The sequence below is a fragment of the Geospiza fortis genome, unplaced genomic scaffold (assembly GCF_000277835.1).
Source record: "Geospiza fortis unplaced genomic scaffold, GeoFor_1.0 scaffold95, whole genome shotgun sequence".
NCBI lineage: Eukaryota > Metazoa > Chordata > Aves > Passeriformes > Thraupidae > Geospiza > Geospiza fortis.
In genome coordinates, this window is record NW_005054333.1 from 107651 (window position 1) to 121800 (window position 14150).

Sequence of the window (14150 nt, forward strand, 5' to 3'; positions counted from 1 at the left end):
ATCGCTGGCGGTGTCGCACGGTCCCGAGCCCCTGTGAGCCCGCGGTGCTGCCGCAGCCGCCGTGGCCCCTCGGAGCGCCGCTACTTTGTTTGGCTTAACCATTGCTTTCCCACACTGTATACTCTGCGGCCACCCTTGCAGGGTTGCGCCTTCTTCCCCGGATCATTTCTAATTGAATGTAGAAGTACTCCTCAGTTTGAAATACCGGCTAATTCAAAAACTCTGCTCATTTTCTCGTGTCATGGTTCTGGGGCTTGGTTTTTTGTTGTGTCCAGAAACAAGTGTTGAGAGCAGGTCAGTTTGTACCTTAAAGGGATTACCCTTTAATTGAAAGTTAAATTAAGGAAATGGCCCTGCTCCAGAGAGCGCACTCCATGCACAGCAGCAAGTGCACCGGCTGTGAGGCGGTTCTGCCCCGCTGCACGTATGTAAAACCGTGGTTGAGCCGTGAGAAACCACAAATGGCAATTCCGTACTACGGCGCCACGGTTTAAAGGGTTGGCATTGAGGCTGGGCGTTTGCGTGGGATTTACGGTTCTTTGATGTGTGAAGCTAAACTATCAAAAAAGCAGTGTGAGTTTGGAGGGAAGTCCCAGCGCAGAGAGAGGGCTTTGCAGGCACAGGGCCTTGGCACCTCGCTTGGGGAAGGCAAAAATAACTCTAGATTTGTGCAAAGTAATATTTGGGGGGAAGGGTGGATGACAAAACCCTGCGGCGTCCTTCTTCCCTTCGCAGCTCCTGGGGATATTTTCAAGCATGGTGTTTTACATCGAGTTGGCATATTCATGAAATTACAGGAAACCAGAATGGAATAAAATGAAGTATTTAAGGAAACAGGGAGATCTGTTGTTTTTCTCTATTTACTTATTTATATTTTTATTTTGCTGAGGTTTTAAATTCGACTGGGCGTTGATGGGGGTGGGGGTCAGACCTGCTCCCCGGCCTCTGCCGCGGGCTCGCCGGAGCCGGGGTGCCCCGGGGTGTCCGCGGCAGAGCCGGGGCTGGCTTCGGGCTTCCTGCAGCTGTGACAGCGACCCGTAAGATGGCTGCTGCCATCCCCGGCGCTTTAAGACGGACTGGTTAAGGTGGAGGAGCCGCTGCCCTTGGCGGTAGCAGCCTCAAGATTAATAGGAAATTAAACGTGATACGAAAATCCAGTTTCTCTGGAATTTAGGAGAGAATTATCTTCGTCTTTTATTTTTAATTTTTTTGTTGTAAGTGTCCGAATCACGTTTTAAAATAACGAATAGCCGCTGTATATTAGCAGCCCCTAAGAAGCTCTTTGCTTGCATTTTCTTTATGCCGGTTAGGTTTCTTCTTTCGGACTTGAAAATGAAACTGTTCTTGCTTAGTTTCGCTTTCAGCTTTCCCACGACTCCTCCTCGGCAGAGCAAATGTTGCGAGCAAAGAGCACATCTGGAACAACACGCTGGCTGCAATGGACCACTTAATATCCCCGCCTGGACATCGACTCCTAGTTTTCCTGGGAGTTGATGTACCTTTACATGCCCCTGTATGTTTTTCCTTTTTTTGTTTTTTTTTTTCCCCCCACCAAACACCAGGTTCTCCTTTAACCAGGTAGATAATTATATTTAACCCCGCATTAAGTTTGCACACTTGCATGTAATGAATTACAGTTTTGGTACTGAAACTACATTTACGGCTTTCACACAGATGAATAACTCCACTGATGTGCATCGAGGCCACTCGGTGGGCATTTATGTCTGAGGCTGCACAGGTGAATGCTCACAGTCTAGGTGAACAACCTTATTCTTTAGGAACCTTAAAAGCCTGAAAACTTATTACTTCCATGAAAGTAAAATCAAAGACGAAAATTGTCAGGATGCAAATAGTTTTACTGCAGTTCCTTCTTGAACCTTCAAGAGCATGGCTGCCTTACAATGCCATGTCTTTTTTTTCCATTATCCCTTGATGCTCGCCAGATAACCAGAAATGTAAGTCTACCAGCTTGTGGCTACAGATACAGTTACTATAGTAACATTTATAAACACTAATTTCACTACACTTGCAGAACTGCTGCCTGCTAGAAGCTGCTTAGAAAGAAACCACTCTAACTGCGAATAGGTAAGTTTTCCTCTTTCTTTTTTTTTTAACATTAAGCCTGATCATTGCTCACATTCTAACTTTGTGCAAATATGTTGTTAAAAACAAAAAGAAAAAAATATTTACTTTGTCTTAAACTGCTCTAGTGAAAAGAAAAATATTACATTTAAAATTTTAACAAGACTAAGGAGCAAAAAGACAAACAAAAACAAACCCCTTATGCTTTGACATACAAGTGGACACATGTCATTGTTGCATATATCCAAGCTGTTTTCTTCTGTTGGCTGAATTCAGAAGTGCAGCACATACTAATTTTCTAATTATAATGCATGCATAAATCTGAGCACCACGTAACCCCTCTGTTGCTTGGTTTTCATCCTTAAACATGAATATATTAAATTAGATTCAAACTCACAGTATTGTCTGAAAAACCCCCACCATATTTTTCAGTTTCTGTCCTTTGGGGCATGTCAGTGGGTTTGCACAAGTCGAGCTGACTCTGAAACCCGAGTTGAGGAAGCACAGGCGGGAGCAGATGATCCTGCCTGTGCTGCTCAGCTCACAAGCTCAGGTGAGTAGCCAGGTGACTTCAGGAATGCTACTCATCTGCATCAAGTTAGGGAAGCCAGGAGCCAGGTGAGACATAGGCGCCAGCTCATGTGGGTTTCAGGTCTCACTCAGGCTGCTGATAGCCCCGAGGAGATCCCTGCCCAGAGCCCATGCTCCCAGCAGATCAGACATGCATTTCACATTTGTTGCTCCTGCATGAATTCACCGTGAGCGCCTGACAGGCTTAAATGCAAGAGCCTGTGTGTTACTATTATTCCAAGGAGGCAAAGGAGGCAGCTGCATTCTTGAGTCACAAAAGAGGAAATCAAAATACAGTTCAGGGCGTGCCGGACTCCTGGTTATTACCAAGTTGTCATTTAGGGCTTTTGGGGCCTATCTTGCTCCCATAAATTAAAGAATGACTCAGTTAATAGCAGCCTAATGCTGAATGCTACTGCTCTGACAGGGACCACCCAGCCCACAGCTGAGCTCTGGGAGCCTACCCCTAACCCTCATCCCTGTCTCACAGCCCAGTCAGATCCAGCATGCCCAACCCAGCCTTGTCTCCCTCCTTTTGTGTGAGATTTTCTTCCAGTGCTCCCACCTGTTTTTACTCTTGCCATTCAATTCCAATAGGAAAAGCATAGCTCTCGTCCTTCTAGGGAACTTCTCTGAGTATGAAATCCTATTGTGTCCTTTCATTAGTGCATTCCTTGTGGGTGAAGTGGCCTCCCTCCTGGCCACCAGGCATTCAGGAGTGCTATCAATAATTTATGAATCACTGGAAGTATTAACAATACAAAAGTTTTGCTCATTAGGCCACCTCTAGCAATTCATCAGCTTCCCATGGTGCTTACATGTGACTCTGGTTAGTGATGGACCATTAAGCAGTTTTTATATGCTTCTTACCCAGAGGATGCTCTTCCTGACCGCAGTCAGACTTTTGATTTAACCCAAACCAGGTGAGAAAACTAAAGGCTGGAGTCACTCCTGCCTTTGCGCTGTTTGAGCTGTGTGTGTGAGGTCCAGAATATGTTTGTTGAAGTTATTTAGCCATCAGCAATCACTGCATAGGCTTACACTGTATTATTTTGTGGTAGTGAGAGCTCTGGATCTCTTCTTGCAAACATGGGATGTAATACCTATTTTTCCCTTACCTTCTCTTTGACTCCCCACAATTCTTTTGTTTATTCCTTTCTCTAATGTATTTTTATGTTCTTTCTATTCCTTGATTCGTGGCAGAGATCCCTGCAAACCTCTGGGACTCCACTTGGTGCATTTTGACTGCTTGTGCCATGTAGGGCAGGTCATTTGGTGGAAGCCTGAAATACCCCTGGGAGACTGGCACAGGCACTGCTGGCAGGGATGGGAGAGAAAGGGCCTGCTTTCTGCTTTCTCCAGGTGCCAGACAGCACCCTTGATACAACATTGACATAGATATTATTTCTGTAAGATGACGTTGCAGCGGCCTAAGCACATCTGGTTGTGGAAACCCAGTCATGGGCCTTCCACATATCTGTGTGGGGGACCACCTGGAAATCCTAGATTTTCCAGGAACTAGAGACACAACCACAGGCACCACTGCTAACCACTCAGCCAAGAAGCAGAAACTAAACAGCTAAAAACTTCCATTTGGACCGACTGTAATAGTGCTGTGTACAGCTGAAAAATGCAGAGGAACCCCAGGAGTACAGCAGGAACCCCAGGAGTACAGCACCAACCCCAGATGGGGATCTGTGGGGTGAGGGAGGCGGGATGTCACCGGGACTGAAGAAGGCACAGTTACATTATCAGCACCCATCTTCTGCCTTCTGCCACAGCTTTCTTTGTGGGTCCCTGAGCCCTCACATCCCCCACCTCCTGTGCCAAGGCTGGCAGGCTCACCATCCTCACTTGTTTCATGGCCTCTCTGCCCCACACAGGCCCTTGGGGGATAGCAAACTGCTACTTCTGCCTCACTGAGACTGACCCACACATGAGGAAGAGCTGCAAAATATCTGGAGTGTAGAAAGAGCTGGTCGGTCGTTGTTTCACTACTCCCATTTCCCATTTTGATGCTTCCTCCCAGCTGAGGAGCTGCAGCTCTGTACAAGTGGACAGTGTCACAAATTATAACTCTTGCCCAAGAAGACCTAATGATGGAGACTCTTATTTTATAGGGTGGCACAAAACCAGAGGGCCTGGAATCCCGGGATTCCAGTTTTGGACAACACTTTAGGAGATAAATAAGGAGACTAATTATCTTAATTTATTCCATAATTATTTTAATTATCAATCACTTCCTTCTTTCTTACCTATTATCAGGTTTACAGGTGGGAGTACAGGATTCTGAGTCCTGAATGCAGGCTCTGCCCCTGGCATTCTCCTGTGACTCACAGGTTTGTCTTTATCTCTTCCCACACCTATCATAACTCGACTTTCTTGAAGCTGCATCGCTGCTTCTGGGGATGCAGTAAGTAGGCTATACACGCACACCTAAATTGACTCACTTGGGAGAAGATGTCTTGCTCCTTCTGCACCATTCCCTCTGTGGATGGTTTTAGAGAATGAGAGGACCAGCTCTGATTAAAAAAAATTATGGAAGGTATAGGGCATGGCTCCTGGGTTAGCAAATTAGTTTGTTTTTTCAGGTGAAGACTTTTTCAGTGGTCTTATATGAGTTTAAGGAAGGCTTTGTAAGGGTTTTCACGTAAAATATTTGCTCTTTGCTGCTTTGGCCAAAGATGACCAGGTGAACCTGGGACCTGCTAAGGCAGCACCCCCCAGCAGAGGCTGGCTCCAGCTGTGCAGCAGGACATGAGCTGCACAGCACAGCCACACAGCACCAGACCAGCGCTAATGCCTCACTGCCCACTCTGGGTGGCTCCTTGACACATGCTGGTGGCATCAGGCACCCTGCAGCTCAGGGACAGTCCTGGCTGTGCTGAGAGACTCTGTCATGGTTGCTGTATGTGGGTGTGATGCATTCACAGTTTTCCAGGGGAGGTGCTGCTGCTGCAACTGTGCTGAAGGTGTGGAGGCAATGAAGCCATGTCCTGGTGTCACAGGCACATGGGAAGGAGAGGACTGAGAGGGAAGCACTACCTGAGACATGAGCAATAAGTAAATAAGTACATCAAGGAAGCAGGAAAAGACAGGCAAGGAAGCTGGTGCTCATTCCTCAAGAATTTGTTTATATGTACTAGCTGATAATATTTTGATGAGAAACTCAGGGAGACCATGACCTCCATTTTACAGCCCACAGTCCTTCTCTGCCTTGTCCCATCACCCACAGGCAGGCATCTTTCCAGCACTGGTTTCAGCATCAATAACAGTCACCATTTTCAAAGACCACAAGTATGTAGCAAATAATAAAACCCCCAAACCTAAGAGAGGAAGGAGTTCAGGCCTGGAGATTGTGCAAGCTAAGTTCTGGCTGTGTCAAAGGGAAGTGAGGAAGAAGCTCTCTCTGGGTGGAGATAGGAACAACGTGTGTCAAAGGGAGATAACTGCATATGGGACTTGTCTGTTCAGATACAACTCAGATCCTCAATCCTCAAAGCTCAGGAATATCTTCCATCTTTGCTAATTAAAAAAATGATGATTGTGGTGCCAAACTGCAGAAACAGAAAATAATCTTGCCTTACCTTATTAACAGCAAGCAGCTCCAAGTATCATAGCTAGAAAGGTTTCCCAGAAATATGCGATGTACTGAGACAATGGTATCATCTGCCATATAAGCCTCATGCTCTGCCTCATTCTGTCCCTTTCAGACAGGCCAGAGTATGGCAGACTAAGCTCTGACCAGGAGGCTGTTATGACACACACAGTAAATACAATTTTTTTGCCCTTGAAGACATGTTTAATCTCAAACTGTGGTTCACTCCCCATTCTTCTACATCTAATTTCTTTTTATCTGCTTCTATTTTCATCTCAGAACATTAAACTGTGTTGGGTTTTGGCTCCCTAAATAGGCACAGGGAAACTGCAGTGAGCTAGAAAGCTGAATTTTATCTTTCACTGTGAGGCTGGCAGTGCCTTATCTTGCTGTATTGTGCTGTCAGTATCTCACTGTTATCCTTTAACCTGACAGCAAAAAAACCTCCCAGCCTGTATTTGTTCCTGATGGGAGAAATGCAAGGAGAGAAGGACAGACAGACTAATCTTTTTACTTCATTAGAGAACAGCAAAGCAAATGTTTCTTTTTTTATATTTTTACAAGGTTTTTAGCTATTAACACAAGCAATTTATGCATAGCATAAAAATTAACATCAGGGCTGCCCTTTTAATAGTTATAAGCAAAGTTATTGCAACTAAAGAGTTACAGCCTATCCTGCTACATAAATTATTATGTATATTCTCCTGGTTATTTACACATTGTAATTAACTGGGACTGTTTTGGTGCTTTGAAAATGTGATTTCTTAGCACTTACAGCCACTTATGGAGATACAAACCCATGTAAAATGTATGTGAGTGTTAAGAATTCAATTTGCTGAGATCAAACTAACATTTTGCTGAAAGTTATCAATTTCCTGTCTCTAATCCAAGGGGCTTTTATATACACTAAATATAAAATGGGTTACTATTTAAAAGACTGACAAAAAATAGCTTACCAGGTGTTTTGTATACATTAGTCCTAATTTTTCTCAGGCTTGAATGCATCATTGTAATGAAAGCACTGAAAAGTCTTGTGACATCTCAAAATCAAATTATGCAGAATAAAGGCAAAGGGATCTGCACAGGCAGCTTTACCCATGCACCTCCTTACCTTTCCCTGCTGGAGAGGTGCAGCATTTTCAGAGGAGTCTGGTGTTCACCTCTTGTAGAGAGTACAGACTTTCCTATAAACTGATCCTACAGCAGACTGAGAGTTGTAGCCAGCTGCAAGCCACCTCTGAAAGGATAAGCTATCTAAACTGTCATAAGGGGTTTTTAAGTGGTTCTGCTATATCACCCTTTGCAGAAGATATGTTGTAATTGATCTACCTCCGCTGATCATAGGCTCTTGATTCATTAAGATGTATTAGGATTAATTTCAGCTGGAGAAGGTTAGGGCTTCAACTTTAATGAAATTTTATCTGACTGCCATGACAGAAAAGAGGCACACATTGAAACACAAACTGCAGAAATTATACATTATTATACACAGGTGATGGAGAGAAGTAGTGAGACCAAAAAAAAATGTAATTCCTAGCTGAAATCCTGTTAATAAAATAGTTTATTCAGGTGTGGCTGTATGGAATGCAAAGAGAGAGTCCCAATAAAGGAATGAGGTTGAAGTAGGATGAAATTCCCAAAGGCTGCTCTTGTAATGTGGCTGTGGGGTTTTACTGCTGCTAAACTACCTTCCTTCACCCTGGTGATGAATTATCAGCAGTTAACAAAGATTAACCAAAACAGAAATCTCATAACAGGGAATACAACAGCATATTCATTTTTGTCTGATTTTTCTCATTCATAAATGCTAGATACTAAAAAAAAAACCATAATCATCTTGAATACACTGTGTTTTCATACTTAGTAGATACATGAAGTATAGGCTGGCAAGCTTAGCTGCTCACAGGGTGTCAGGATTTTGTGTTATGGTGTCTGTGCATGTACGCCACGTGCTGGTTTAGGGGGAGAGGATGTTATGCAAGCAGCAGTTCATACTGAAATTTTCCAAGCCTGAAGCAGAAATCACTTGGGAAAAAATTCTAGGTAAAATGGCTTAGCTGTTCCTGAGAATAGGATTTGGAAAATATGTTGTTTTGAATGTATTAAGCCAAAAGTCTTTTTTTTTTCTAGAGAAGCTCCAAGACGGGCAGGTTTTAAACTACCACTCGGCAATTTGGCTGAAATGGCATCAGCAGTGCTTCTTTTCATTCTTGTCAATTTGCCCAAATCTGAGCAAGTTACAGTATTTAGAAAGCAGCATCGGTTTGCCCATGCCAGCTAGAGCCATGCCAATGTGCAGGTAGTGAATTCAGACAGGTCCCTCTGTGCCGCTGGGGCTCTGTCAGGAAGCACCTTGCTCAGAGGCTCTGCAACTCTGACCCTTGGCTTTGCAGCACCAGGTGCCAGGCCTGGAACGAGCACTGGGGGTGCAGAGTGAGGTGAGAGAGACTGAGCAATGGGGGAGACTGGAGCAAGGAGCTGCAGTGGAAAAATTGGAGGTGCATGCGGACAGAAGGAAGATACAAGCTCTGGCTGGAGGACAGGCAGAGAAGCTGGTGCTGACTGGAGTCAGGTCCTTGCAGTACCCAAATTCTAAACTGCTAAATTCTCTGAGACACACAGGCAGAAGGTTCATTACTCACTTGAACTCCTTGTGGATAATCCCACTCGCACATCATTTTGTGATCTTGCCAATACCAACAATCCTGATACTTCTAAGAAAGTAAATAATTCTTTATAAAAGCATTACTGATTTGCTAAGATAAAAATTCCACATGGCAGAGAGACATGGAAGACAGGTTTATTGTGCTGGACAACCATGAAAGTAGGTCAGATACATGCTTTCTGGAGATTCTTGATGACTGTCATGGTGTGACAGCTACAGAAACAATTGTAGCAAAGCTTCCACTTCTATTTCTTGAACAGCTTTCTTGTATGGATTCCTCCCACAAAAATAAAAATGACAAAGAGCAAATTCTAGAATTTTTTGCCAGACTAATCAAGGCAGATTACAGGGAAAAAGAGAAGAACCAAGCAATGAGGAGACAAACAAGACCAGTCTATTATGAAAGTGTATGCTAAGTCCTTTTGAAGAATGCAGATTTTTACAGCTGGGAAGGAATGAGGTTTCCAAAGTTCACTGGAGTGGCCGTTCAGTGGGAAAAGGAATTCCTACAGAAGAGATGGGTGGCACTGGTGAAGAAGAAAGAAAACATCCTGAAAACAACACACAGCCCATTAGCCAGGACAGCCAAAGGTGTTGCTGGGCTACTGCATGTTGCTACTATAGGTAAATATATTCCACACCAGGACTTTTTTTCCCTTCATCCAATTAAGAAAAAAAAAAAGCCTAAATTAACCTAGAGATTTGCTTACTGGCAGTTGGTATCTGGAGATAAAAAGTAATCGAGAGGTTAGCTTGACAATGTGAAGACATGATAAATTCCCTCACAACTGATACTGCTATCAGACAATAGTATTCAGTTTATTAGACAAGAAGCCTGAGCACAATACTTGAATTAAAGCATTTAATTCAATTTACTGATGTAAAAGAGAGTTAGGAGACATTCCATAATACACAAATGACTTGTGTAAGAATAGTATGATTTTTTTTTTTAATCGAGAGGTTTAAAGTGTCATTACTTTAGGACAGGCTTCTGATTTTTCATGTGTCAAAGTCCTTGTGTCAATGAAACATGCTCAAGATATTCTTTTATTTAATCTGTTTCATTGGACTAAGTGTTGCCACATTTTGCTACCAGCAAATTGAAACATGCTTTGAGAGAATAATCTGAATTATTACTTTCTGAAATAGGAATCTGTTGTATTTTACTCTTATGAAAGAACTATTCAGACCAGTTTCCTTATGAAGTAGAACCTCGCTTTTCTTTAGCGCAGAATCAGTTTTTTATTACAATCAGAAACAATGATACATTCCTAGTGCTTCTTCACCCACTCCTGCTACAAGGGACACTAGAAAAGCTCTTGCAGGCTGGCAACTCCAGTCATTGTATCTTCCCACCTGGTGATTTTTGTTACCAGTCAGGCCCACTCCTGCAAGCAAAACAGCTGTGAGATTACAAGCAAGATACTTGTTTTCCCACAAAGGAGTGCACAAGCAGAGTGGGTTAAAAAAAAAAAAAGCAGCAGAGTGTGTATCAAAAAAGCAGGTGGGTGAAGAGTTCCAAATGTATTTGTGTCTGCAGCTACATTCTCTTCCAGCCTCTGCTTGAAGAACATGCCCAGCACTACATCACTTCTCTATCACTCTCCCTGGCATTAGTAAGGAGTGGGCTGACACTGCAGCTGACATCAGAGGCACTCTTCTGTGATGTGTGCATTCACACAACTTGTAAGACTTCATATTTCTCCATATGGAATTTGACCAAAATTAATGAAGAGGGTCAAATATCACTAGAAAAAGGGAGAACTATTTGAGAGACTTCATTGTGGTCAAGACAAAAAAAAAAAATCTACATTTGAAAAAAACAATTCCAGATATTGAAAAAAATACTTTTCCTTAACAACAACTTGCACTCATCTGCCAGCCTGAGAAACACTGTAAACCAACTTTATCATGCACTGACACTGCTCTAGGTAACTGCGGTATATCTCATCACCTCCATTATTCAATGCTTGTTGCTACGCTGTACTTTACTTAAAATAAGCTTTCTGCAGCTATGTGACCTTGACTGGTACAGGTATCAAAACAGGTAGTTCAGCACTAGCCCAGCTGTTCTTTCAGGAAATGCAGTCCTACCTTTACTGGAATACAGCATTAACTCACAAAAAGGCTGCAGTGTTTTCAGAGGCATTTGTTTCCACCTTACTGGAAATACGTTTTATTTCAAAGAGACTGATGAAGGCAAGAACTGAGGCTGGGTGAATTCTTTACCAAATTGCTTCTGGGTCTTGTTACCTGCCTCATCCACTCCTTACAGAGAGGGTTTCATGCTGGCTGCAATTAAGGATAACAAATTCAAGCTCTGCTAACAAGTTTAGGTTTTAAGTTCATCAGAGGTACTTTAAATCTTTTATGATTAAAGTCCACATTTCTGAACCACTGCTAAATACACATTTATTTAATCTAATACAATTAGTTTTCCACCAAATGTACCACATCAAAGGAAAGAATTCACGCAACATGAACTTTCATTTTTCCCCAAGGAGTGCATTCTTACAGAAGTACAGACTGTTTCTTCAGCTCCAGGTAAGCAACTAAAGAGGATGGTCAGATAAAAGGAGCAGGAGCTGGTGACATGGGCCATCTTCTTCATTTAGTCCTATATTGATAGGTCAGCTAAGTTTTGTTGACTCTTTTGCCCTATCTCTGGTTTGCAGAGAAGAGAGACTTGCCTCCAAAAGGGACTAGATTTTACTCTTTCTTGCAGTCAGATTGTTCCACATGGGTTATATTATGGCCTTGGTCAGGCTTACAGTTGGTGGTCTTGCTCCAAGGGTTTAAAGGATATTTTACACATTCTTCTAGCTCTCCATGGAAATCAGAAGGAGGAAGGGGAAACAAGCACAAGGAAACATACAGAGCAAAACTTAAGGCATCTAAAATTTATAATTAATTAAAAAGGTGCATCCTTCAGTTTGGTATTTTGAATCACTTTCTGATTTAAGGCAGGAGAAATCTGCCTTCACAGACTACACTCAGCTGTCTCCTACACTCGATGATGCCAATACTGCCCAAGAAACACAACTACTGTGTAAGCAATGCCTACTCATACACCCTTTTCAGAGGTCTGGGCCCCAGTCTAGCCAGATGATATTAAAAATACAATATAAATGAACACACTGCAGCCAGCTTCATGCCTAGAAAGTCACCACATCCCAAGGAAGTTCCTTCTGCCTGGCATTGCTTTTGCCCTTGTGCCAACACATTGGAGGGAACTGAACACCTCCCCTAACACAAGAAATGGTCTCCCAGGGCAGGCACAGAGGATCTCAAACAATACAGCACTTTGATTCAGAGCTCTTTCCATTATGCTCTGCATTCAAATCTGACATGACCAGCCCCCTGCAGTGTTGCAATTTCTAACACTTTTAATTCGCAGATTTCAGAAATGTTGAGGGACAGAGAAAATACCTCTTCCTACTAAAGCCAAGAAATTAGTCCTCAACTTCCCACAATGACTAAGAATTCTTGCTCCCTTGGGTGCCTCAACCAAAAGATTTAAGGCATCCTGTAAGTAAACAGTAAATCTACATCATGTCCAAATTATTTTCAAGTACTAGAATTTGTAGGCTGCCAGAAACAGTTTGAGCTGAAACTTCTTGCTGAGTTCATTCAGACACTTGAAAGCACATGTTCTCATGGGAGAAAAAGTATTTCAGAAAAATAGAGAAGTTGCACCTTGTTTAAAAGCCAGTCAAGAATGCATATTTTTCATATTAGACTGCACTTTAAGCTGAATGAAATGTCACCTAAGACTCCTCATAAGAGTTTATTTGCGGTCAAGAGATTAAGATTCCAGAACAATCTTCTAAGAATAGAAGGGGAAAAACCACAGAAAACTTTGCTGTAAAACCAGAAACAGATTCAATGATGGACATATCATTGCCTGTGAAGTAGATTATTAACTGTGATCTTAGGTTTTTTCCCAGTCCTTAACAAAAGGCTGATACTGTAACAGCAGTATCTTTAAAAAAACACTATGCTATAAATACTATTTAAACTTCAGATGATGTATGTGCAGTCTTACATAAAAATGGAGTCATGTCTCCTAAGAGCACAGCACTTCTAATGTGAGAGAAAACACTTCAGAATGGTGGAAACATCAGCACTAATAAACCAGATTTGTAGAGGGATACCTGAGAACTACAAGGTCTCTTGGACATCACAGAGCTTTAGTATAAAGAACATCTGTTATACCTGTACTTCACACTGCATCTGTCCCTATCAATGTTATTTGCCAGTTTCTTATTTTGGCTTCTAATGGGCTTTGAGGGGTTTTGGATTACCTGAAGTACTTGCACCAAGTCTTAACATTCACTCATTATTTGAGAATGCATGAATGCTGTTCAACAAAACAGGACACCATGTGTCAGTATCTAGTATCCCGCACTGGAGACAACTTAACTGACTCAAGCACTATTAATCATCTGCAAGATAGAATACAGCTATTTTATTCCAATCAAAGTATTTTTCAGAGTGACTTAAAAGGCAACCTGAAACAAAATCAGTGAAAATGTTCTGGGAAGAATTATAGGCATCATAAAAATGGAATTCTTAATAAGGAAACCAATGACCACAAAAATCAACCTAATCCAGAACTGTCTCTTTTTAGTAACAATGAAGTAAATTCAAAGAACAGAGATACACTGATCCAATTCTAACACACAAGGTGACTCTGAAGAACTCAGTTTGACGACAGAAAATTTTATCCAAGTTTTCATCCACAGTGAGACTTCAGAGCAAGAAGAAACCAGTACTTTCTGTGCAACAGGTCCAAGTCACAGCTATAAACAGCTGCAAGAGAATGTGCTGGCATCAAGGTCTAAAGCAATGAATTGCCCTCAAAATAGACAAAACCATGCAATCTAATTCTGACTCAAATACACAGCTGGCAGAAAAAAATGGACTCCAATTCATTTTGTGACAAACGGCAGGTGATGTTGGTCAAGAACTGCTAAAGACTGTATCACCACTGGGTTCTAAACCATCACCACAGTTTGAAAAAGACACAAAAATGTACCCGATCAATTGAAAATCACAAGCTGCAGAGGAGACACAGTCAGCTCAGAGACACTGCAATGCAACAAGTCACCTTGTGAACAACTGGCAAAGACTGCATTAGCTGCAGGTTCAAGAGACAATATTACTATTTTGATCATACTTCTAAATGGATGTGATAAGATACGCAATTACCTCAACATTTAAAGATTTGTCACA

General features: G+C 42.2%; 1 protein-coding gene across 1 annotated transcript; it reads left to right on the forward strand.

Annotated features, from left to right (window-relative positions):
• Positions 1 to 912: 912 nt before the first annotated feature.
• On the forward strand, positions 913 to 14138 carry PP2D1 (protein phosphatase 2C like domain containing 1). The gene is given in 15 exon segments (XM_031057626.1): positions 913 to 1037; positions 2515 to 2635; positions 8865 to 8982; positions 8985 to 9303; positions 9305 to 9346; positions 9348 to 9482; positions 9484 to 9539; positions 12940 to 12969; positions 12972 to 13014; positions 13016 to 13053; positions 13056 to 13362; positions 13468 to 13555; positions 13648 to 13753; positions 13868 to 14026; positions 14029 to 14138. Coding segments are annotated over 15 exon segments (1797 nt in total).
• The last annotated feature ends 12 nt before the right edge of the window (positions 14139 to 14150 follow it).